General features: G+C 42.1%; 1 protein-coding gene across 1 annotated transcript in view; it reads left to right on the top strand.

Annotated features, from left to right (window-relative positions):
• The window catches only part of STK39 (serine/threonine kinase 39), a 265,976-nt gene that overhangs the window by 207,945 nt on the left and 30,836 nt on the right, over positions 1–27,195 (top strand). Inside the window, exons 15-16 of the mRNA XM_054723077.1 lie at positions 2,513–2,565; positions 7,683–7,751. Coding sequence (XP_054579052.1) covers positions 2,513–2,565; positions 7,683–7,751 — 122 coding nt within the window. The remainder of the gene's footprint in view (positions 1–2,512; positions 2,566–7,682; positions 7,752–27,195) is intronic.

The raw sequence follows: 27,195 nt of genomic DNA, 5'->3' as shown, positions 1-27,195 counted from the left end.
CGGGACCACACTAAGGGTCCTGGAGATCCTTTCAGGGAGCCCAGGAGGTCAAAACTATTTTTATGATAATATTAAGAAATTATCTGCCCTTGTCACTCTCATTCTTTCTCACTTGTACAGTGAAACTTCTCAGCGGCTGGCTACATGCTATGTGATATTGCAAATATAAGAGCCAGCTGTCTTAAGCCAGACATTACAGAGGTTTACAGAATAGAAAACAATGCACTCTTTTCACTGATTGGTTTTTCTTTTGGAAAGCAATTTTCATAAAAACGTTTTACATTAACAAGTGATGAGTTAATGTCATTTTCAAATAAAGTAATACGTATTTTAAATTTTACCAGTTTCAATTTCCAATTCATTAGATCTTGATATATATCATCAACATAAACAAGAGCTCCTTAGGGGTCTTTAATATTTTTTAAAAATGGAAAGGGCTTCTAAGACAAAAGTTTGATAACTGCTGATGTATATGGAAGCACTATGTAAATGTGTGGTGGCTTCAGTAGTGTAATAAGAAAATCCAGGCAGTGTAAACAGTCTAACATGTAAACGGCCTTCCCACTGCCCACACTGATGCTCATGGCACATGCCACCTCCAGGGTGGGGTTGCTTATTCCAGGGTACCACATGATCTCTGAGCCATCTACAGTAGTCTGCAATTTCCTGTGTCCGTCATGTGTCTATTTTTTTTAGAGAGTTCTAAGTTTTCACAGTGTTCAGAGTCTCAGGAGGTCCTAAAGGAAGCACAGCTGGCCCTGGCCGGGGTTGTTCAGTGGTTAAAGTGTCATGCACTGAAAGGTTGCGGGTTCTATTCCTGGTCAAGGACATGTACCTGGGTTGCAGGTTCGATCCCTGGCCCTAGTCCAGGTGCCTGCAGGAGGCAACCATCAATGTGTCTCTTTCACATTGATATTTCTCTTTCTCTCTCTCTCCCCCCCCCCCTTCCTTCCACTCTCTCTAAAAATCAATGATAAACATATCCTCGGGTGAGGATTAACAACAACAAAAAGAAGCACAGCTGTAGGAATTCCTGGTGTCCCCTAGTCCCATTCTTTCTCTGAGTGGAGTAGAGATAAAGTTAAAATTGGGGATGCCTGAGCGGAGATGCAAAGTTGTTCAATGCTCTTGTCTGTGGCCTGCACTTGGCCATTCATTGATTTTTTTGACTCTTTATTTCTCTGCTGGTGGAAAGGTATTAGACGTGGGCCAGCTTCTCCAGGCTTGGGGAGAAGGGCTTTCTCAGTCTGTACTGGACCAGGGAGGCGTTTGCTGTCTTTCCGGGCCTCCGTGCACTTAGTTCAACGGGATGTGGTAGAACATAAAGAACCAAGATCAGGATAAGGACCAGAAACGGCCCAGAGACTGGCTGGTGTCATCGTGATTTGAGCACTGTACATAGAGACCAGGCAATAGGAACCAGAGTTTTAGAGGACCAAAGCTGGAGTGCTAACAGGATTTGATCACACTCGGGGCACGGGACGGTCAATGTTTAGGGATAAGTATTCAAGCTATTTCTGTCTCTGTCTCACACTCTTGATGGCTGAGCAAGTAAGTAGTTGAGTGCTTACAAACATTACTACTTCATATTTTGTACTGCAGTTTTTAAGGTGTTTTTATTAACTTTAATTTAGCATCTGTTGAGTTAGTCATAAGATTCTTATGAAATTTTAAAACCATTTTAATTATTGCTCACTGCGGCTTATTATCATTATTTGAAATTAATATAAATGGAAAACTCATATTTATTTACTTTATTTATATTTCCCCAGTGTCACATAATTTTTTGATTGAATATATATAGGTTGGGGCAAAAGTATGTTTACAGTTGTTTGTGTAGAAAATAATACAATAATTTAAAAAAATAATAAAAGAATAAACTCTGTTTCATGAACCTACTTTTACCCCACCCTGTATGTATATATTATAGTTCATGTATTTTATATTTACTTAAATAGAGTTTTATATAATCAGTGGGTAATTTCACAACATTCAGGTCCTCTCTATTTAGATTAAAAAATGTAGCCACAGAATATGTACCTTACTCTGGGCATTTTGTTGTATGATTTAATGTATAGTGCTGTCATGAACTTCAGTGCCACACCTATCTTATCTGTTTGTTTTACTTTTTAGAAAGTTGATACAATACTATTTTCTCAGAAAAATATGAAAAATGTATGGAATATCATTCTAAACTAAAAGCTTCTGAAATTTTCTATTATGAAATTATATCTAAGGTTACTAATTTAATGTAGATTTATTAAATGAATGTTTTATTTTTGGAATTTTGTGATCTGAGTGGGTTTCTATAAGGTAAATTCAACCAATTAAACAAATATCTTCCTTTATTATTGTCATAACTATCACTTTCAGTTAAGGAAGTATTTAGAGGTAGCCTGAGACTGTAAAATGCTATCTTCATGTTAGTAACATCTTGTAAAAATTGAAATACATTTACTTTGATTAAACTCTACTCATTAGATTTTAATGTGCTATATGTTATTTATTCCAGAAATTCCAGAAAGGAACTTAATGATATACGATTTGAGTTTACTCCAGGAAGAGGTAAGTTTTAATTGAAATTATTATCTTATTGCTACAAAGAACGTTTAAAATTAATTATAAGCACGTTTATAATTGCTATTCAAAAATGCTTTCTCTAAAAACAAAGGAAGGAATGAACGAGGGAGGGAGGGAAGGAAAGACTTATGATAATTGTAGGGAATCCAAATGGAACCACTATTTTTTTATATTTATTAAATTAATTGGGATGACATTGGTCCACATGAACATATACCAGTAGGTTTCAGGTGTGGATTTCTATGTTACAAGATCTGTATATTGCACCGTTTGCCTACCACCATATATTAGGACCTCCTCTTACCACCCCCTTCCCACTATAATCACACTGCTATTTGCTGAACCACTATTGACTGCATGAATTCCAGTGACATGTGCTACAAGTGTGTGTGTGTGTGTGTGTGTGTGTGTGTGTAAGTTAAGCATATTAGCTCAGTCATGAAATGAAGTAGTGGCATGCTGATGCAGGGTCTAAAGGGTATTATTAATGAGAGCATTGAGGATCATATAGCAGTTCCGATGAGGGTTGCGCAGCAAACAGTGATACCATGCTTGGCCTCTGTATTCAGTTCAGACTACACAAAGCCTGTATTGGCAAGTGTCTGTGGCCTCAGTTTGCTGCAGGCATAATGGGTAAGCTCAGTAGGAATGATGCCCGTCTTGCAGCTGAGCACAGTTTTAGTATTTTAAATAGTTATTAAAGCAGCTTAAAAGCTAGACTGGTTGCTTTTTCAGCTCCTGGATGCCTGGAAGTCATAGAACCATGGCATATTTCTTGGTATCTCTATCACCTGGCAAGAGGTGATTTGGGTAATTAATGGATAAGTAACATATATGAATTTCAGAGACCACAAGACTAGTTGTTTAACAGAAATTGCTACTTCCACTGTTTGGTGTATAACCAAAACAACCTACAGAAGTGAAAATAAGTTGCAAATGCTAAAACTGACCTGTTAATTCCTGACCTGTGGTTTCACATTTTTATGTACATGAAAACAGCTTCAATGTCTATAATGAATAACTTTCTAAAACACATTAGTCTTCTACATTTGAGTGTATTATTATAGAGTGTCCCCAAAAATGTACACACACACTTTGAATAATTATAAAGGCAGTGTTTATTAAAATACATTTCATTTTCAAAATTGAGTAACAGCTTTTAAAGTATGTATACATTTTTGGGAACTCATTGTATATAAGCTGATAATATTGTTTTTATTCTGTGTATTAGATCTCCATGTAAACTGTGATAGATTAATAAGGTGTATTTGGTAAAATTTTGCAAACCCAGAAGTAAAAGACTTGCTTTTTCTTTAATTTTTGGGGATGACATTCGTTAACTGTTTGACTTCTCTGCTATTGTCACTTATAAGGAAACACAAACTCAAATGCTTATAGGACCCAAAATTAATGGTGGGAACTTCAGGAAACTAGTTTTGTCTAAATACATTCAGGTTCAGCCTGGCCAGCATGAGGGCTCAGTGGTTGAGCGTTGGCCTGTGAACCAGGAGGTCACAGTTAGATTTCCGGTCAAGGCATATGCCCCGGTTGTGGGCTCAGTCTCCAGAAGGGAGTGTGCAGGAGGCAGCCAATCAATGATTCTCTCTCATCATTGATGTTTCTGTCCCTCTCTTTCTCTCTGAAATCAATAAAAATATATTTTAAAGAAATTAATACATTCAAGTTCAGATTTTAAAAACACTGCCAACAAACAAAATATGTTCCTGGGCCACACACGGTCTGGACTCACTGGCTCTGATCTCTGGTTCACGTAAGCACAGAGATCTAATGATTCCCTTCGTGTTTGAATTAAAATAACGTTTGAAGCACCTTTTACAAAATAATGTAACTAGGGCCCTAATGAATTTGCTCATTGATCTCTCTTGGAACATCCATCTTTGACAATTTAAGACTCAGCCTGTGAAATTGTATGGTGCCGGTTCTGTTATCAAAAAAGCTATTTTGTTATAATATAAAAATATTGACCAGTCAATGCATTGATAAAACCTAGTAATTTCATAATCAATGTTTCAAATACAGTAGGTAAAAGAACAGATTCTTATTTTAAGGTTTTTTCTTTCCAACTGATTGTTTTAAATCGAAGATGGCAATAAAAATCGATTTTAATTTAAAGAGCTAACAAAGAAATGAATTTCTGAGTGGAGGATGTTTGCGGATAAGACGGCCCTATCAGCATTACCTGGCTTTGTGTGCTGGCATTGGCAGCCTCGTTTGTCATAGTTAGATCAAGAGTCTTGGCTTTCATTGCCCAGACAGAAACCATAGTGCTGGCTTCTAGATGATGACTGACCTTCCCTGGGCAGTGAGCACAGGCCCATTAGTAACGGAAACTCCGTGGATATATCACTGTACCTCTGATTGCTGATGCTGCCTGCGTTTCAGACATTGTCTGCACTACCTCTGTGCGTGCGCACGGCAGGTGTACTATGTCTGTGCTGTATACACACATAAATGTGTACCTATGGCTAGAATATATAACACAGACGTATCCAACATTCTCTGTCCTCCTTTGAGGGTAAGCCCTTTGTATTCATTATGCTGCTCTATGCTCTGAAAACCAGAGCATACATGATTAGTTAACTTGTTTACACATCCGGAATGTTAAGCAGCTTATAGAAACATAAATTACCATTTACCTTCATGTTTCTATTCTAAACTATTACTGATATATTACTTATGTGCATACAAAATAACAGCTTAATGGCACACACACACAAACATGGAACATTTCCATTTTTGGCCAGCCAGCATGATCTGCTAGCTATTTTATTTTTAAAAAATATATTTTATTGATATTTTACAGAGACAAAGGGAGAGGGAGAGTTAGAAACATCGATGAGAGAGAAACATCGATCAGCTGCCTCCTGCACACCCCCTACTGGGGATGTGCCTGCAACCAAGGTACATGCCCTTGACCGGAATCGAACCTGGGACCCTTGAGTCCACAGGCCGATGCTCTATCCACTGAGCCAAACCAGTCAGGGCATCTGCTAGCTATTTTAATATGACTCGTTTGGTACCCAGGAGTCCTGAAACTAGTAGACGATGCTGTACATTTTAACTACTTGTGAATGCCATTTGCTCTGGTTCTGTTAAGTGCTAGCCCTCAATGTGGCTTTGTTTGTTCCCATTTTTAACTACACTCTGTGACTATAGCTCCTTACTCAAGTGCAAGGTCTTACTTATACTTTAGAGATAATGGTAACACATTTAGATGCCTTAGCAGATGATCAGTCAATCTATAATAATAAAAGTGTAATATGCAAATCAATTGAATAGCCGAACAGCAGAACGACCATCCGGACGACCTTCCAGACAAAGCCAGGGCTGGGAGGACCGAGGCAACCGGGGCTGTGAAGGCCTACTCTTGCATGAATTTCATGCATCGAGCCTCTAGTAGAAATATAATGACTGCCTGCTGTGTGCCCTAGTATACCCTTTAGTTCAATAGGCTTCTTTTCCTGAAGTTTCTGGGGGCATCCAGGGAGCTGGAGATGGTGAGGCTAACTGTTCCAGCCAGCTTCATAAAGCCAAGTCACCTTCAGAGTGGAGCCTTTCGTTAGCTGCCCTGCCCGAGGTTTCATGGAAGGGGATCATTTTATTCCTAAAAGAATTGTATAAGGTATTTTCCAGCAGTAAGGACAAGGTCCAAGATAAGCCCACCTTATATGGAACTTTATAGTTTAGTAAGATTTCTATGTATTTGTTTTTTTTTATTTTATTTCATTCATCATGAAATAGGATGAGTGAAATGATAGAATACCACAATTTCTTGGAAGTACATAGAATGTACGTTGGCTCCCAAATTTTTATTAACATTTGGGGATTTGGGCCATGTATGAAAGGGAGAAAGAATGCACAAGAGTATAAGATGTGTTTCGATGATCTTTGCTGCTCCATCATCACCACAGTTTTATTTATTGAGTAATTACTATGTGTCAGACACCAAGCTGAGCCCTTTAAAGCCCAAGAATCTTGAAAGATCATCGTGCCTCAAGTTACTTGATTGCATGGGCATGCATACACACCCTCTCACATAATTGCAGTATCTACTAGTAAAACACAGATTTACAAGGAAACACTGTCTATGTTGAGGGCAGCCTGTGTCATAGCGAACTGCAGTTCAATTTAGATGTTTGCTTGATTCAGCCACTATACTTGCACATTTACCCTGACTTTAGAAGACATTAAAAGTCAAAAGTCCATATAGGTTGCTACCTGCTAGTGAGCTGGTTTCTTTTTATCCACCTACAGTTCCTGGTGTTTGAGACTATAAGAAGGCCATGGGGATCAAATCATCTCCCATATAAAAACATTGGGGTTCATAATGGTTCTTTTGGGCACATTGCAAATTATCAGTTTCTCTTTACAAAGTCTTCTAGCAGACTTCTCACTATTATCACGTTCATTCATACTAGTAGCCTTTCAATTAAGTAATTTCAGCTATATTCACTTGTGATAGCCTGTTCAGTCTCATCTTTCTGAGATTGCTAACTACTGACACTTACTGAGAAATATATTCTTTTATTCAACCACGTTTTCTAAGAAAATGAATCCGTTGCTATCAAGTGATTAGTGTCACATTAAAGGAGTTTTTTAAATAGCTCATCTTATAGTCCAACAAACTCATAGGATGTTTGTACCAAATATAAGGTCATATCAAATGTTACCTTTTTAACCTTTGCCATAAATTCTGACTCAATAGCTACTAATGATAGAAAAGGATTGATGCTGGCTGGAACTGACCTCGGGAAGAAGGAAAAGCAGTGCCATAGGGACCAGCTATGAGATAAAATCTAGAGGTGCATTTCAGGATTAATTTAGAGGTGCACTTGAGGATTAATTAAGACAGTAGCTAAAGGGCAAGAGAAATGAAACAATAATTTTGTGTAACTTCTGTTGAATAAATAACATGATGCAAATACATGGCAGGGATTTTTTCCTCCTGATAGAATCTGAATTGTTGAATTAAAACACATGTGAGTGATTTTTGTAAATTAAAAAAATATATTTTACGTTGTACTGGATTGCTGATTTTTTTATTATTATTTCTAATACATATTCATTTCCTATTTGGACAGATACAGCAGATGGCGTTTCTCAGGAGCTCTTCTCTGCTGGCTTGGTTGATGGTCATGATGTAGTTATAGGTAAATCACTTTTTAGTATGCAGTGTCATTTTGTTGATATATCAAATGGAAATGCATTTAGAAACAAAGTTTTCATAAAGGTATAATGTATTCTATGCTTTTTGAAAATTTCTTTTTGAATTCTCATATTTTATGTGAAGGAAGTATATTTAAGAGTCATATTTAATTTTCTTTTTAAAAAAAAGTCCTTTATGTCATTCTGTCCCATTTATCTGGAAGAGAGTTAGCCAATAAGGAACGTCACTTGTTGGAAACATAACAATGAACTTAGAAGTAAGACCCAAAAGTCCATGACAACTAAAATGAAATGCTATAAATTCTGTGCTCCCAAGTATGGGAATCTCTGGGGTCCTTTGATGAGAGTTCCTCTGTTCTTTCTTTGGACAGAGTTTTAATATGCTTAGATGTTCGTTTTTTCAGCCCTTAGCAAGATTCTTCATAAAGTCTTAAGGTTGGACTTAAAGATCATTCAGGCTGGTTCTGTGTAATCAAGGAAGCAAATTCCTAAAGTGATTCAGTGGTTTATCCAGGCCATACTGCTGGGTTGTGGCAGGCCCACTTCACTTTGAAACTAGGGCTTTTTCTGCCACTTTTAGAATCAAAAGAGAGCTCCATGGAAACAGAGAAGTCTGCTAAATAACAGATATAGGATGGGAGCAAGAAATGACAGGTGGCCTACTGACAAGGCGACGGAGGCAGAAAGGCTGTAAGAGACAGACACTGCCTTCTAAGAAAAAGTATAGCCTGATTCAACCAAGGGCGAGGGTGAATAGCTCCACATTCCTCAGCAAATTCTTAGTTACGAAGATTTTATAATTCAGCCTATTGCTGGGTATTCATAATGATGTCCCTAAGTAATCCAGATGACTTAACATTATATTAAGGTTAATTATGACATTATATGAATTTTATTGTTAATTATAATAACACTAGTGGCCTGGTGCACCAAATTCGTGCATGGAGAGGGGGGTTGTCCCTCAACCCAGCCTGTACCCTCTCCAATCTGGGATCCCTCGGGGGATGTCCCACTGCTGTTTTAGGCCCAATCCCACTGCCCCTAACCACTCTGCCTGCCGGCCTGATGGCCCCTAACTGCCCCCCCCCCCCCACTGGCCTGATCACCCCTAACTGCCCCCCTCCGCTGGCCTGATCACCCCCAACTGCCCCCCTTGCCACCCCTATCACCCCCAACTGCCCCCCCCACTGTCCTGAACGCAGCCAACTTCCCCCCCTGATGGCCCAGTTGCCCCCAACTGCCCCCCCCACTGTCCTGCTCACACCCAACTGCCCCCCTGCCTGCCTGCTCACCCCCAACTGCCCCCCTGCTGTCCTGCTCACCCCCAATTGCCCCACCGCCAGCCTGATCGCCCCCAACTGCCCCTCTCTGCCAACCTGCTCACCCCCAACTACCTCCACCTCCCGGCCTGCTCATCCCCAACTGCCTCTCCTGCCGGCCTGATTGCCCCTAACAGCCCTGCCCTGCAGGCCCAGTCGCCCCCAACTTCCCTTCACCACTGGCCTGATCTCGCTCCCAACTGCCCTACCACGCTGGCCTACTCGTCCCCAACCGCTGCTGTAGAGCAGGCTCTATAGCAGCGGTTCTCAACCAGGTTGAGAACCGCTAGCAGCGTCGCCTAAGACCATCAGAAAACACAGATATTTACATTACGATTCATTAACAGTAGCAAAATTACAGTTATAAAGTAGCAACGAAAGTAATTTTATGGTTGGGGGTCACCACAACATGAGGAACTGTATTAAAGAGTAGCGGCATTAGAAAGGTTGAGAACCACTGTTCTAGAGGATGTTTTGGTTGCTGAGGGGTTTTTTTTTGTTGTGGTGGTGGTTGTTGGGTATTTTTAATTTTTATTAAAGTACAGCTGACATACAATATTAGTTTTAGGTGTACAACATAGTGATTCAATGTTTATATACCTTACGTTGTGATCACCACAAGTAGAGTAACCATCACTCACTGTGCAAAGATTTTATGATACTATTGGCTATATTCCCTATGCTGTACATTATATATGCGTGACTTATTTATTTTATAACTGGAAGTTTGTACCTCCTATTCCCCTTGACTTCACCCATCCTCTTCCCTTCCTCTCTAGCAAACATTAGTTTCTTCTCCATATCTATGAGTCTATTTTGTTTGTTTTTTAGATTCACCATTAATCTGAGAACTTCAGCCGTTAAAAATAGATCCAGATAAATTTAAGTAATGGTTGCTTTTGTGTCTCCTGGGCGGGGGGGGGCCTCGGGGGAGAGCTTGTGTCCTTCCTTACGTGATTTTCCTGCATCTGTAGACAAACAGATAAAATGTGTCCAGTTCTGTCTCTGCTATTCTAACCTCTCAGCAATTCTCTGCTCCCTCCCTTATTGTGCATTTCAGTTACTGAATTTGTCCCACCAGCATATGAATATATTTTTATTTCTCACATTTTGTAAAAAGCCCCCTCCTGCCTCACTTCCCATTACAGCTCACCTCCTCAAAAGAACTGCTTGCCCCTCCTCCTCACTTCAATTCTTTTCCTACCATTGTCTTTTGAACCCATTCCAGTCAGTCCTTTGTCCTCCCATCTTCACACCAATTGTTCTATCAAAGCCATACCTGGGTAAAGCACTGCCTGGCAGATGACATGGCACATGCAAAGGTGAGGCTAGACTGGAGGAAGAAGTGAAGCGGCCTGTGAATGACGGCCACACCCCTAAATCCACTGGTTAATTCTTAGTTCTTATCTCACTTGACTGTCAGCAGCATTGGGCATGGTTGACAATGCCCTCCTCCATGGTAAGTTTTTTCATTTGATTTTTAAGACTTTATTCTCTCTTTGTTCTCCCATCGTACTGATTTTTTTTTCCTCAATCTTTTTTTGTTGATTCCTTCTCATTCATATGACCTCTGAATGTTGACATGTTCAGTGACTCTTTCCTTACGTCTCCTCTTTTCTCTAATCACTTACTCCTCGACAATCTCCTCTAGTTTCATGGTATTAATTGCCTTCCATTCTCTATCTCCCAAATTTACATCTCTTTGCAGACCTCTTTTTTGAATCCCAGTCTCATATCCAGCTCGCTTTTTGGTGTTCTCACTTCAAAGGCTCATAGGCATCTGGATTTAATTAACATCAAAATCCAGGCCCTGGGGTTTCCTCCTGACTTGCCAGCCCAGTAGCCTTGTACTCTAGGCTGATGGTAGCTCCATCTTTTCAGGTGCTCCAGCCAAAAACCTAAGAGCTATCTTTAACGTTCCTTTCTCTCTTACCCGAAATCCAGCTTATCTGGATGTACCCATGGTCCAGCCATTGCTCACCACCTTGCTTCCTAACCTATTTGAAGCTCCTCTCATCTCTCAGCTGAATTATTGCATTCACCTCTTCACTGGTCTTCCTGCTTCTCTTCCTGCCTCCCTTCAGCCTGTTCTCCCCTCAGCAGCCAGAGAGAACCAGGTAAAGAGTTAAGTCACATACATAAGACCACATATTTTGATTCCATTTATATGAAATGACCAGAATATGGAAACGCATAGAATCAGAAAGTAGATTCGTGGTTGCCAGGGCCTGTGGGACAGGTAGGAAAGGGAAGTGACCGCTAATTGATGTGGGTTTCTTTTGGGGATGATGAAAATGTTCCGGAATTCTAAATGGTGATGGTTATACAACCTTCTGACTATACTAAAAACCAGTGAGTTGTGAATTCACTGGTGAGGGTGAATTTTATGACATGTGAATTATATCTCAAGAAAAGTAAGCCAGATCACATTAATGCTTTAAATAAAACTCTAATGGCTTTCCATCCCCTGCATCATCTGTCCCCTGTCACTCCTCAGACCTCCTTCCTCTATTCCACTCTCCCCCTTGCTCATTCTACCCCATCCACACTGGCTTTGTACTTTCTGTTACTTCAGCAGTTTGCTGCTTCTCCCTGTGTATCTCCTAGGACTTAAATTCTGCCTCTCAAAGAGGCCTTCCCTGACCAGGCCAGTTAAAATTGCAATACACCCCCAACTTTACCTGCCTCCCTTCCTTTATTATTTTTCCTACTCTCTCCCCACCTAATAGGCTATATGTTTCATTTATTTTATTAACTACTAGAGGCCCATTGCACGAAGATTTGTGCAATAGGCCTTCCTTCCCCTGGCTGCCAGCACTGGTTTTCCTCCGGCACCCGGGACCCAGGCCTTTGCTCTGGCCGCAGCGGAGAAGCCAAGCCTCTTCAGTCTTGGCTCCGCGTCTGCATATGCAAATTAACCCACCATCTTTGTTGGGTTAAATTGCATACTCCTATAGGCTGGTGGGTGTCACGGAGGTATGGTTAATTTGCATCTTTCTCTTTTATTAGTGTAGATACTGGGTTTTCCCTTGAGAATAATTTTCTTGAAGGCTAGTATTTTTTTTATCTGCTTTGTTAACTGCTAATGTTCCCAATGCCCCAAGCTACATTCCCCATAGTAGGCACTTTATAAACACTTGTTAGAGGTAAATTCCATTTTGAAATGTACAGATATTGTATAATATTTACTTGAGAAACAGATTTGGAATATAGGATTCCATTATTTTAATAATCTCACTTTTGAGAGTACAGAATTCAAGTAGCATTTTATAAATATGGAATCTATTCACTTGACAAAGGCTATACATGAAAAAGTCCAGTTCAGCTTAGAACGTTGGCTTATAAAGGTTTCAGTGATTTCTTGTATGTGCATTTTTTTTAACTTCCATAGTATAAACAAATAACATTGAAATAGATGAAAAAAAATTTTTTTTTCCAGAATTTTCTCTTGAGTTGGAATAAATACTTAAAGGCAACATGAAAGACCTGATAAAAGCAATAGTATGTATTAAAGAGCTGTGAATGTTATGACTTTTACTATACTGTAGCAAATGTTACAAAAAACCTTCGATGCCTAGCTCCGGGGTCATCTGCCTTTGGCACAAGCAGAGTTTGGATTGAGAATGACCTGGATCGAGAATGACCTGGACTGAGAAGGACCTGGTGTTGTGACATGAGATGGCTTTCATGCAGAAGCAGAGCTGTGTAGAAATTCAGGGCAGTGTTTTTAGATTGTGTGGGGGCTGAAGAAAATAATGATTTTCCTCCTGCCTGCTAAGTTTCTCTAGCTGGGCTAATAGTGAGATTAACAGGAGAAAATGTCCCAAGTTTATTGTACGAATACACACTCAGGGGCACCATAAGAATGAGACCCGAAATATACTGGGCAGTTGAGGCTTGTGTGCCATATGGACACAAGAGAAAAGGGGGGGTAGGGCCTGAGACCTCAAAGGGGAAACAGGCAGTTTGCAGGTAGCCCAGCCTGAGACGAGCACGTGGTTAAACAAGACCCCGCTGGGCAGTCCAGAGACGGGGATGCTGGGGTCAGTCTCGCCAAGGGGCCTCTGCTTGGACCCTTCCTGGCTGATGCGAAGGTGAATGTGCTGCTTCCTCTCCCGGGGCAGGCCTCTCCATCTCACTCTCTTAGGAGGAAAGGGGGAAGGTTAAAGGCTCTTTCTCGGTCTTTCTTTTGTAATAACCAGCTTAACATCAATGTCCCAAAAGGCACATTTTGGGGAGGTAAAACTTTAGTATCCTTTAACTGAAATAATAAGCCCCTTCAGTTGTGTTTAAGTGCAGCACTACCTAACGCCTTGTATAAAATGAAAACTGATAAGGTTGGTAAGGCCTCCTAGGTGGGTGTGGGTTTTAAAAAAATCAGTTAACTTTGCAAGATGCAAAATTTGATGATATGCATTTACTTATCTTGCCTGGCTGGGATGACTGACAGATGGAAATAGATGGATTGAGTCCCCATTCCAATTGTTTCAAAGGAGGGATCCCAAGGATACAGGGAGGCAGTAGAAAAACTTGTTTTCTTTGCCTCCCAGTGAAAAAACACCCATCGGAAGTTTTCTCTGTAATAGAGACACCAGGGAGAAAGAAAACAAACTCATGTACAAAAGACAAGCAAAGTTCTGAATTCTGTTCAGACCTCGTGACACGTACCTGATATTTTTTAGTCTCTCTTGAAGTGTTAGAACTTCAGCAAAAGAAGGAACACTGTAGGTGTTTCCTAGTTGCCTGGACTGCGCACTAACTCCTACAAAGCTGCTGAGCTCCCATCAGCAATGCCCCATCCAGGGACCAGGGCTCTATAGGGAGTTAAGGGAGGACAGGATGCCGCTTGGCAGCCACCTTCCCAAGAAGTGCCTACCAACTGCTCTTTGCTCGGTTTTTATACCAGCATTTCCTGGCTTTGTATCAACAGATGTCTGTTTTTTTCCCCTTCCAGTGGAATTTAGAGCCAGATGTTGGCATTTCTGTTTCCTGAGAAGGGAACTGTTTCTGCATTCATTTGTATAATTTTCCTTTGATGGATTTGGAGCCTAGCTGACTAGTTATCACAGCACCAGGAGCTGATATGAACTACAGATGTCCTCATACAGCCTGTCAGTGGGCTTCTGACATTGTCCCTGCCCTTGATGTACTCTTTTCCTGCACGTGGACAATCCTGTTCAACACTTGCCTGCCTTTCAAGCGTCACCATAAATGCCACCTCCGTGAAGCCTTCCCTGACGCTCGCCCTCGCCAACAGATTCTGGAGAACATCTTTTCCTTGTCTTGAATGCCAGAGAGTTGTTATTTTTACCATATTTTAGTGACACCTGGCTTCATCCTGCTGTACTTCCTGGTACCTGTCTTCTCTTATGTGGAGGTCGAGGGCGCCTTTAGAGCAAGCCTGTCTTCTATTTTATTCTATTCTCTACAATTCTTGCCACACACAGGTGCTTAGTAATTATGCCCTTGCATAGTTGAATACATTTAATTCTGTTTAGCAAATTGAACACTGATAATTTGGACAATTCAATATATTGTACCCTCTCCATGATTGATTTTTTTTCCCTCTATATGCCCTTCTTTTCCTTCCTTCCTCCCTTCTCTCTTCCCCTTTCCTTTCCCTTTCCCTTTCCCTTCCCCTCTCTCTCTCTCTCTCTCCCTCCTTTCCTCCCTTCCTCCCTTCCTCCCTTCCTCCCTCTCTCCCTCCCTTCCTTCCTTTTTCCTTCCTTCCTTCCTCCCAGATTGACTTTCCACATGACTTGAATCTTGCCTCTTGGGAAGGAATTGTGGTTGGTCTAAAAGCCCCTGTCCTCTCGTACTTGCTGAGGTGACAGTGTTTGTCTCAAAGCATGGACTGTGAGGTACCTGCATCAGAAGCTCATCGTGGGCCCTTATTAAACGTGCCCATTTCTCTGCAGCCCAGAGCTGCAGAATCTGGAGTCTTGGGCATAGAGTGTGGAAATTTGTATTTTAAATACGCATCTTTGTGATTCTCATACACAATAGAATTTCTGTGACCACTTCTTTAGTGTCTACTTGCAGTAAACTTGGGAGACTTAGTTCATTTTATCATCTGTATCAACTTTCTAATTTCCTTTGGTTTTTCTGCTTTACTTGATTCTCTTCTCTCTTTCGGAGTTTATTTTAAAACTGTGCCAGTTTTTAAAATCGCATGTGTCTAAGTGGTGAAGAGGCATGGAAGAGCATCATCACTGGTATAACTTTTACCAAACTGAGCCCGTACAGTTTTTATTAGAACTACTGTTGCTGCTTAGGGTGCAGCAGACCCTGCAGGTAGCCTTAAGCATTTACATCCTATATAATAAAAAGTCTAATATGCAAATTGTCCCCTGGGTGGTCAGGAATTCGACTGCTCACTATGACATGCGCTGACCACCAGGGGGCGGCGTGGAACATGGTGGGTGTCAGCAGCGCTGGCAGCAGGCAGTAGTGGAGGCGCTGCCGGCCCTGATGGGCCCCGACGAGAACGGGACTGCGGCGAAATGGTGGAGCAGGGGAGTGGGCGGCGCTGGGCCAAGTTAGGTGCGAGTGGGGGCCCAATCGCCCCACTGATCGCTCCGCAGGCAGTGACCAGCAGTGGCGGTGGCGGTGGGGGTGGGGGGGGGGTGGGGCCACTGCCCAGCTCCCAGGTGCTGAGGGAACCGGGCAGGGGGCCTGGCCCCAATCGATTGTCCCGCCTGGTGAGGGGTTGGCGCCAGGCCAAGGCAGGGTGCCAGGCAGGGCTGTGGGGCTGTGAGCCTGGGGGCACGAGTTGGGGCATGATTCCTGAAGGCCATCCCGAGTGACCCCACCTGTGCACGAATTTATGCACCGGGCCTCAAGTTTCTGTATAACAGCAAAATGTGTTTAGGCTCCAACAACTTCTCATGTCTTCTCCGTCTTCTAATGCCAGGCATCCAAGGAGGTCCAGTCCCTGGAAGAGGGACTCGGACCCAACAGTTGTTGTAGTAGAGCAAGAATCAAGGAGTAAGTACTCCAACAAGAGGAGGAACTTACTCCCTAACACTGGGTTTAGACAGGCTCAGGATTAGTTAAATGATATCAATAAATACAGCCCAGTGATTTCTGATTAAAAGTTGTCTGTATGTTGATTTAATAGTCCAGGGAACTAGGAGCTAGAAGTGGCTTGGGAGCCCTCGACTCATTACTTTCCTTATCTATTTTTAGCAAAAATAAATATTAAACAGTTTAATAAAGCACAAGGTTACCATTTTAAAAAATGTGCCACTGCTCCTGGTTTTCCAAATATCTTTTTTTCTTTAAAAGTGTCTTTATTGAGGTATTTATTCCCTAAATAAGAAATTGTAATGTTAATTTTAATATTAAAGATTAGTATACAAAAATTACTTTTAAATATTTACAAATGATAACCTGCACTATCTATAATAATAAAGGGATAATACACAAATCGACCGAACAGCAGAACGACTGTCCGGACAACCACGCTATGACGCGCACTGGCGCCAGGCCAGCCAAGGCGGGTGCGATGCTATTGATCGGGGGGGGGGCCCCGCCATTGCCCCATGATTGCCCCACAGAAGGAGGCCCAGGCCACTCTCTGGGGGGGTGATCAATGGGAGGGCTCCATGATTGATCGCCCCAAAGAGGGAGGCCCAGGCCACCGGCTGGCGGGAGATCGATTGGGGGGCGGCTGGGGGACTCCACGATCGATCGCTCCATACAGGGAAGCCCAGGCCACCCTCTGCAAGGCGATCAATCACAGAGCCCCGGCCGGGTGGGCGGGGTCTCCCTCTGCTGGGCATTTGATTACAGAGCCCCGTGATCGATCGCCCCAAAGAGGGAGGCCCAGGCTACCCAGCCAGCGGCACTGCAGTGGGTAGGCGGGGCCTGCCTGCGATTGCCCCACAGAGGGAGGCCCAGGCCAGCCAAGCAATCGCACCCCACACCTGTTGCCTACAGAGGGAGGCAACCTGTTGCCGGCCAGGTGGAGGGGGGGCAGCGCTGCACAGATGGCAAGCAGGGGACAGGGCCAGCTGCCAGCAGCTGGGGGAGGGAAAGCCCCGATAGTCCCTGATCGCCGGCCAGGCCTAGGGACCTTACCTGAGGGGTCCCGGATTGTGAGAGGGCGCAGGCCAGGCTGAGGGACACCCCGCCCCCGTGCACAAATTTTGTGCACCAGGCCTCTATTCTAATATAAAAATGCCACACATGACTTCCACGTCTAGATGAATTAAATTGGTTGAACTCTTTGGAGAGACAGTAGAATTACACACATTGTTGCTATTTAAATAGCCAAAGAGCTGTGTGCTCTGTGGAATGCTGGGGACAAGGCCTGAATAAATGTGCATAGAGCTAGCTTGCTCTCCTAGGCGAATGTGCTCTCCCCTCTCTCTCTCTCTCTCTCTCAGCATTAAATTGAAATTAATGGTCTATGGGTTAATATATGTTTAAGTTTATTCAATTGCAACAGAAAGACAGATAGACTTGTAATCTGGGGACCATACTCCCCTGTCCCTAAATTCAAGGCAATTAAACTGAAGAAAAATTTCCTAACAAGCCATGTCAGAAGCCAAAATAAGCCGCCCACTCCTGTGACTGAATCCATGGCCAGCCACAGCCACCCCTGTGCTTACTTATCTGCCAGTTCTAATGGAAAATGATCGGCTATTCAGATAAAAGTTGACAGAATTGTTAATAAAGACATTCTGATTTCAGGGGCAGGGGAGGGGGATAATTCAAAATTACCTTTAAAAATATGGGCAAATGTTATTTCCAGGAAGTTCTAAAAAAGCATAAAATAACATCTGTAATTTCCCCAAAGATGTTCTCAGTTTCTGTTACATGATTATGAATCAGAGCTGCAGTAAACCACTCTGTAAGCCCCGGTTTTCTAATTAACTTAAGTTGGGACTTATGGATCCTCTTTCAGACATTGCTACAGCTAGACTCCAGTTTAGATCTATATTTAATTTCACTGATGTGAAACTAGAGGCAGCTAGTAGATTAGTCGTAGCTATTCACTGTCAGTAGAGTCTTGCTTTTTTTCAAGTATGTTAAATTCTTCTCTTTTAATGTGTTCATCTTTCTTTTAACTCTGGAATCAGATATGCCTTACGATTACACTCAATCTAGCCAACTTTCTGACGATAGAATTACAGTAAGCCCCAGATCACTGGTCCCTCTTTGTAACAGAGAATATCTTTCCCGTGGTAGTAAAGTAGGTTTACTCTTCTAAAGGAAACCTAGGCTTTGTGATAGTGCACATTTTTCTACCACCACCGGGTAGGGAGGATTGAAATTAAATGGCTCTTTTCCTGATAGTATTCCCCATTGGAAGACTGATCTGTCTTTGGCTACTTATAGTGCATGCTTACATGTGTGTGTGTGTGTGTGTGTGTGTTTACCCACTTTGGACATCTCTGGGCTTACATGAATTTAACTATTCCATCAATAGTACACTATTGTAGATGTAAGTAGATGTCCACTTGTGCTTATTAGTAGATTGATAGGTATAATCCCAAACCAAACCTCCCTGCCATTTGTTTTATACACGCTATTAGGAGAGAGAAAAGATAAGTCACTGCCTCCTCCTGATTTCTTATATAACGGAAAGCAGAACTCCTTGTCTACCCAATCAAAATATGTTAGAGTAAATAAAATCAGGTCAACATTTTTTATGCAATATGGGCTTATCCCTATTTTTGGCTTCATGTTTCATTATAATCTTAAATTTGATCCTATGTCTTGCATTTAGTTACCGTTTTTAAAAAACAAAGAGGACCTTTTTGCCAACCCTAAGAAAACAGTTCTAATTTTGCACTCCTTCACTTTAGCATCCCAAAAGTTATATAAGAATGCTTTCACCCCCGATTCGTTTTAAGACAAGGAGAGACCCTGAATGGTCACCCAGTTGAGAAACATGTCCCTTTAGCAGACTTACATTTTCTCCATTGTATCATCAATGTTTGTGTCCGATTTTGTTGTTGAGCTAATACATTTTCTTTTTTTTTTTAAATATATTTTATTGATTTTTTACAGAGAGGAAGAGAGAGGGATAGAGAGTTAGAAACATTGATGAGAGAGAAACATCGATCAGCTGCCTCCTGCACACCCCCTACTGGGGATGTGCCCGCAACCAAGGTACATGCCCTTGACCGGAATTGAACCTGGGACCCTTGAGTCCGCAGGCCGATGCTCTATCCACTGAGCAAAACCGGTTTCGGCTGAGCTAATATGTTTTCGAAGTACCCTCTGTACTGTGTTAAGTCAAAGCAGGCATTCCTTGAAAGCAGGTTTTCCTGGAGGATCCCATGTCTGATGAGCAGTAGAACCACCTGTAGGAATTTGCAGTCAGGAAAGCATTTGAATAGCTGTGAGTACAGACTCTTGGGCCTGGCTGCACATCCCTTCTGGCCTGAGTACACTAAGGCAGAAAGTGAAGAAAGAGAAGGAGCTGTCCATTAAACTTGGCAGGCAGATTTTTTTTTTTTTTTGGTCCAATTTTTTAATAGCAAATGCCTTAATCTTCACCGCAGGGAACTTGGTCAGCCATAAGAAGTTTGTTAGTTGAAATGAGAGTATCAGATTCAAAGTATCTTTGCAGTAATAGACCCCAGGAGGGCTAATTTATAACAGATTTTGAGACTTCTTGGCAGTTTGTGATGGTTAGCTGAGTCTTTAGAAGCTCAATGTTCTCATGACTCATTTCTTCATTGGATGGTTGGATCCCGGATCAGAATTCTACTGCGCTGTCTCGTGAGCGTGATGTGCCGGGTCAGAGGGACAGGGAAGGGCTTGCGACTTGCTGAGGCACTAGCCTTGCTGTCCTTCCCTGTGAGCTGACTATTAAATCCTCACATATCATTCTCACTGTTTTGCTTCTAATGCTTGTAGTTGTCCTTGGGACTGAGAGATAAGGTGAGAATGGCATGCACTGGATTTAACATCTAGTAGAAAGGTAGACGACAGATTAGGGGACTTGATTTGGACAGCACTACTCTTAGGAAGCATAAAAATGCTTTAGGTCATTCTAATGGGTTTCTCGGCTGCTGGCACAGTAGAATTGTTGGAGTTCTCGGGTTTTCTTTCCCAAAAAAGTTGGCTTTTATATTTAGTGCTTATGAAAATTGTAATTAGGTAAGGAATGGGTATGAGAAATTAATTTTTGTTATTTTTTTTTCAGGGTGGATTTTTTAAATGTCAAAAATACGGAACTCTGCACTTAATATAACTCTGAACAGTGGTTTTATATGCTTAATTAGCAATAGTTAAATATAACAGCTAAGGCTTTTTGACATAATCTGAAATATTCATGCAGTTCAAATGTCTGCCGACTAAATGGTTCTCAGCCAATTATAACAGCTCCTCCCCTGGGATATCACTGGGCATCCCCACAGGGATGTGTCCCAGGGGTCCTAGAGTCATTTTGTCAGTGCTGGGTACCATGCGGCGGGCTCACTGGCTCCCCTCTGCTCCCTGACCAAGAGACTGCTTGAAAAACGCTCCCCAGCATCACCAGCCAGCATGGGGGCCCGGTGCCCACACAGAGGGGCTGCCTGCAGAAGGCCCAGGATGCTTCCTATTCAGTGGGTCAGAGTGGTACTGGCTCCGTGCAGAAGCGTGGAGAGGGGACTTCAACCACACTTCGTCACCCAGGCCCTGAAGCTGCCCTGCTCCATGTATTCAGTACTGAAGCATCCAGTCTGCTCTGTGCTGGGTGCACCGGTGAACTGAGCAGACAGGGTTCTTACCTCCAGGAAGCTCCCAGTCTCGCAGGAGGGGCAGACATCAGGCAAGTTGATACATGGGTGCAAATAGTGAGCCGTGCTCTAAAGCAGCGGTCGCCAACCTTTCGGACCTCACGGACCACCAGTGGTCCACGGACCACCAGTTGGCGACCGCTGCTCTAAAGGAAAAACAAAGTGCAATAAAGAACGCCAGTAATAAACAGGGGTCCTCAGTTAGACTCAAGAGCAGGGTCACCCCTCTGAGAGAGAAGCACCTGAGTGAAGTCTTAGGTTCAGCCTGGCCATGCTGGGCAAGGCACAGCTTGTGTGAGACAGTGGACTTTGTAAAAGGTGACCAGTGTGGCCAGAACAGGTGAAGGAGGGTACCGTGAACTGAGGCCAGGCTGGACGCAGGGGCCAGAGAGTGCAGGGCCTTGTAAATAGCCATCTGCCATATTGCCTTGTGAAAACAAAATCCTAATCATCCAATGTCAATTGAGTCTCTATGTAGATAAAGCACAAATCTTGCACCTTCCCTGCCTTTTTGCAATTAAATAAGGAAGTGGGTGCTTCCCTTGGCCTCATGTATTCTGCAGAGTCTAAATACGCAGTTTATGTGAGCTCAGACTCTGCTGCTCGGGCTCCATCCTCATTTGACTGAGGGGAGCAGGACCGCAGGACAGGACAGTGGGCTGGGGGGACTTGAGAAATAAAAGCCGAAATGGTGCTTCCCCACACCAGGCTGCTTTAGCTTCGGGGGCATCGAAAGTGACTTGTAACTTAATGTTTGGGGACCAGAACTGTAGTGATTTTTGAATCCAGTTATTCTGTCAAAAGGAAATTAGGTTCCTGGAAAAGACAAGATTTGAACACTAATTGCAGGCATTTCTTTATATTAATTGGTAACCAAATGGTCTTCACAAGTATCCCCAAGGAGGGTGAAGTGTATTTTCCACTTCCTCATATTGCCTCATTCTCATACAAATTATGGTGCGGGTTCAGGTAACACTTGCCATTTCAAATCCATCAGTTGCAGTTGAATTTAGTGAATTTTCTTTCAGGGACTAAGACTCTAATTACCCAAATTGAAGTAGCCATTCAAGTGGCCTCCAGTTCCGAAACAGTTTTTCCCCAAACTTGTTTATGCAGGCTTACATCTTGTTAAAATTGTATCATTTAAATAATTGATAAAACATGAGTTCAGAAGTGAATTATTTCTTCAAAAACCTGGTGGGATGCTTTAGGAAGCCTAATGATGAAAGCAGGTTGTTAAACACACACTGTTGTTAAATTAGGAATGAGAAAGATAACCTTAAAAAACAGAGATTTTAAAGATCTAGGACTTTCTAAATGGCCTTGCCTCCTACTTCACACGATTTGTAAATGAGTGTACATTAATGTGATTTAAGTTAAAACATTAAATGGAAGGTTTATTTGTATCACAGTTTTATATTTCCTTGCTTAAACTGCCTTTTTCCATTAAACAATCAAACATCACTGCCACCTCCATCAGATAAGAGTCTTTCTTCTATGCCTGCACACAGAATCAGCTGCATGATCCACGGGCCCAGTGCAAGATGCAAGTGCAGGGTCCCTGGTGCTAAAATTAATCAGGAGTTCAAATGGTGACAGCAGGGCACTAACGCAAGTGCAGAGCCCTTCTCAGGTCCTTGCCAGCAGATGGAGGGCCTGGGAGGAGAGGTGTTTGGGGTGTGACCTAGCTCTGTTAGTGTCCAAGAGCTTCCCCTGCTCACTGCTGAGTGGCTAGCGATCCACTCTTCTGTAATACTGTCCTCTGAAACAATGCAGAATATGTCTAACCTCTGTTTTCAAATATTTACTCAAATGTGTGAAAACTGCCAGAGCTTTCCCCTATTTCCTCCTCTTAATGAACGCTCCTGGGTAGCAATATAGTTCTCTAAGCTGCCTTCATCACATCTCTCTTGGTAGTCTCTGGTTTTTCTGTGTCCTTCTGAAGGGCGTTGTACTCTTATCTGTATATGTATAGTTGAGTTTTATGACCCGAAGCACTTAATTTTGTCTAATACTATTTTTCTTTGTTTGGGTCTACACAGCATCTCGGTGGCTGTACTGGAGACTTCTTTCCAGGAAGTTTTAAAACCAATGCTCTTTCTGGCATAATTTTTAAGTTTATTGAAATTCTATGAAATGTACCTTGAAAGCATTATGCTAAGTGAAAGAATCTAGATGCAAAAGGTCACATATTGTATGATCCCACTTATATGAGATATTCAGAATAGATAAATCCATGGAGACAGAAAACAGATTAATAGTTGCTGGGAGCTGGGGAAGGCGGGATGGGAGTGCCTGCCTATGGAGATGCGGTTTTCTTTGGAGTGATGAAAACATTTTTGAACTAGACAGAGGGGGTGGTTGCACAACATTTTTAATGTACTAAATAAATGTCACTGAATTGTTAACTTTTAAAGATTTTCATCTCAAAAAACATTCTATGAAATGATATTAAAATACTAGAGGCCCAGTGCACGAAATTACTGCATGGGTAGGGTCCCTAGGCCTGGCCGGCAATCAGGGCCGATAGGGCCTTCCTTCTGGTCGGCACAAGTCATAGTGAGCGATCGAACTCCCAGTCTCCCGGTCAAACTCCTGAGGGGACACTTTGCTTATTAGCCTTTTATATATATAGATTTGAAATTTAGCTTTGTATATAAATACTGGGATCAGTAATGTTGATATTTCTTTACTAGTAACCATATATGAAGATAGGTTACTGCACACCCAACCCGAAGTACTCCTTTTTCTTGGTAGCAGGGAAGGTAGTTATTGACAATGCAGCAATTCTTGCTTACAAATAATGTTTTAAAAACAAGGGAAGTTCATGTAACACTTGAGATTGTGGTTTTATTGTGCTCACAACAGTGGAAAGTGCTATAACTTTTCAGTAAGGTTTTAGGTACGGGGATGTCCTCTCTTGCCATTCACCTAAGCTGCTGACTGGTTGGTATAAGACCGTATGCCACCATGACAGATGACACAGTCTGGGTCAATCAATCCCAGAAAGTTTTCCTTTGTGGAAACTCCAAAGGAATGTCTCTTGGAAAGAATTGTTAAACATGGCTCCATTTGTATTTAGCCTGTTCCAAATAAAGCATATTATTCTTAGCAGATTATAGTGTTTTAAGAAACTGATAAGACAAAGGGACTATTTTCTCCTGATTGTAGATGTTGTTGTATGAAAACAACCAATGCCTATCAGAAAACCACACTGGGGAAATTGGAGAATTTGAATGATTCTCTAAAAGAAAGTGCATTTTCAGTTGGAGTGATTTAAGTTACAAGGAACAGAAAACTCTGTTAGAGTAATTTAAACAAGAGGGCCTTTAGCTTACAAAACTGGAAGTGCAAAGGAAGGGACGGTTTCAGGGTTTTTTAGCATCTTAGCTGCATCAGTCCCAACCTGGGCTCTCTCCTCTCTCCGCCCAGCTGTGCACAGTGTTGGCTTTAAACCCAGGCTCATTCCCTTCATTGTCCGCACTGGCTGCCAGGGGCAAACAGCGCTACATCTTCTCTCATTTACATCTGGCGTTTCACGGTCCCTCTAAGGAGCAGGAAAGGTTCTGTCGTAGAAGCCCCCAGCAGGCCTTTCTGCCTGTGTCAGTCATTGGCCAATATTGTCGCACCACCCATCCCTAAAGAGGCCCAGTGCAGGCGGCGGGGTGGGGGGATCCCTGAGAACTCATTGTGAGGCATTGGCTGCAATATTCACTGCTGGCTCCATACTATTGAATATTCTTGTTAAATAGTCTTAGATCTGCTTTTTAAATTGTCTTCTTTTTTCTTTAATTGTCTACATTCTATTTATAGCCAGGTCTTCAGAATACTATTTTGTTTTCAGGTTATGCCATGGTAGTGTAACTTATCTTTTAAATGTGCTATTGAGATGCACTATTTGAAGCCCATTTTCAAAAGGGAGGACCATTATAAAGGAAGAGAAAACAAAATGTGCCTTCATTTGTGCTCGTATTTCCTTGGTGAGTGCCTCATACTTGACAGAAGAGCAAAATCTAGTTTGTTTTTGCACCTTTTTATGGATTTGGCATGCTATATACATTTGTTTTAATAGACAAACCTTCTTTTAAAGTTGGTATATACTTGGTGCTTCGTTGCTGACTGTACCGTTTTGTTCCATTTTCTTAACTACATTTGGGACGCACAGATTTCAACCCTAACTCTATATCTTAGGCTTCCCCCCCACTTTAAGCCATGACTCCTTTTTTTTTTTTTTAATATATATTAAAAAATAAATCCCCAACGGTGAAAAACTGATTTAAAAAATTACTTCAGCCCACATTTCCTATCTCCGTGTTAATTTAATCACAGTTCTTGAGGCAATGAGCCTAGGCAGTCTTAATTGCATGTCTCTAAGCCTGTGGAATTCTTCTCCTCTGTTGGCATACCAAAATTGAAATCTGTTGAGCTCCTCTCGTTTTTACCGCAAAGCCTGTGAACCACATTTTAATCAATAATCCATTCCACATCCTTTTGTTGTTGTTGTTGTTTTTATCGTGTTTTGTTTTTTTAATTTGTTTATTATAGTGCAGAGGTTGCAACCTAGTGTCCCAAGCTTTGGATCTTGCCTACTAATGTATTTTATTTGGCTTGCACAATATTTTTAAGTTTTGGTATTAGTTGCCAACATTTAAAAATTGCAGGAGGTGACATGGATATTCCAGTGCTGACTTGTCTTAGAAAAACCAGGAGATCAGAAAACAATTGGGCATAAAATCCCAAGTGGCACACGTTCTGCCTCCTCTTCTCTGAGTGACATGATCTCCCAGACCCCTGCAGAGAGCATTAGTGCTAACTGGTGCCATCCTGGTTTCTTTCTAAATACACAGCATGTCATCTCTGCAGACCGAGATAAAGTTAAAGAAATTTTTTCTAAGTTAAAGAATATTTTTCTCAGCAAAGCACAAGTACGACTGTTCCTCTTTGATCAAACTGTGGATGCAAGCAAGGCTCTACAGCTTCCCAGACCCCCCCCCCCCTCCCCTCATAACTCACTGGAAATCACCAGCATTCTTCAGTGTGCACCTACGTGTCCAGTTTTGGAAAAGTTTAATACCAGACTATAGAGCACCAAGTCCTAAACTGTCTCCTTTAAGGGAAGAGGGGTCATATGGACCCACGAGGACCGGTCATATATAGCCAAGGACACAGAATTCTCAGGGAGCCAGGCTCTTACTCAGACATGGCTCGGATGTCTGCAGGAGCAACGCCCTTAAGAACACCCACTATGAGGGTCTCTCCTGCTGATGCTCTGCTATACAGATTCGATTCCCTGGTCACTCATTAATACGTATTGATAGAGTTCATTAGTGCGAAACTCAATCACTATGTGCTCCCCACCTAACATATAAAACTGTGGTGTCACATAAAGGCCATATTCATACGACTAGATAGTAAAGCAGCAGCAGCAACACATGGCCTTCTTGCTCAAGGTAATTACAGTATCGTCCTAACATCCCCTTATTGCTCTTAAAGATTATAGTTTTGACCTAACTCCATGATCTCTTCCACCCGCATCAGACAAACTCATTTTAAATCTCACATCCTTTACTTTTTTTAAAGGAAGACTATCAGTCCTTAGGTCACCACACCCCTAACCACCCCTTTCTGAACACCAGGGTGATGCCCAGGGCTGAATATTCTAACACTAATGACCACCTCAGACGAGGCCCTCAAAGTAATATTCTGTTCTTGGCTTAGGTTTTTTGTTTGTTTGTTTGTTTGTTTTTTAAAAAAATCTTTATTGTTGAAGTATTACACTTGTCCCCTTTTTTCACCCATTGACCTCTCCCAGCCTGCCCCGCCCCCCACCCCAGGCCTTCACCACCCTATTGTCTGTGACCACGGGTTATGCATATATGCATACAAGTTCTTTAGTTAATCTCTTCCCCCACCCTTCCCTGTCTTCCCTCTGGGGTTTGACAATCTGTTCGATGCTTATTTGTCTCTAGATCTGTTTTTGTTCATCAGTTTGTTATTCATTAGATTCCACATATGAGTGAGATTAGATGTTTATTATGGAAAGTCCCATCATTGGGAAGAGTGTGAGCTGGAAGAAACACTTATGTTCTATCCATAGTGACTTAGTTGGACATTCTAACATTTTTGTGATAAATAGGGTTTGCAGATTAGCAAGTTTTGAATGGTGTTCATTAACATCTGCTAAGCAGTTGTTCCTTTACCCAAGGAAGCAATCTGGATTGTCCTTAAAATTGAAGGTAGTTACTCCGCACCACAGGGCATCCCTCCTTGTCCAGGTTTCTAATAGTTCATGTTACTTAGGACGCTGAGCAGTGTGGCTAGTAGTGCCTGGTAAGTGTAATTTCTGGAAAATGCTCGTTCAGTGGCTT

Source organism: Eptesicus fuscus, chromosome 11 (genome assembly GCF_027574615.1).
Source record: "Eptesicus fuscus isolate TK198812 chromosome 11, DD_ASM_mEF_20220401, whole genome shotgun sequence".
Classification (NCBI taxonomy): domain Eukaryota; kingdom Metazoa; phylum Chordata; class Mammalia; order Chiroptera; family Vespertilionidae; genus Eptesicus; species Eptesicus fuscus.
Note: the sequence above shows the minus strand (reverse complement) of the source record. Positions and strands in the feature narration are given on the sequence as shown.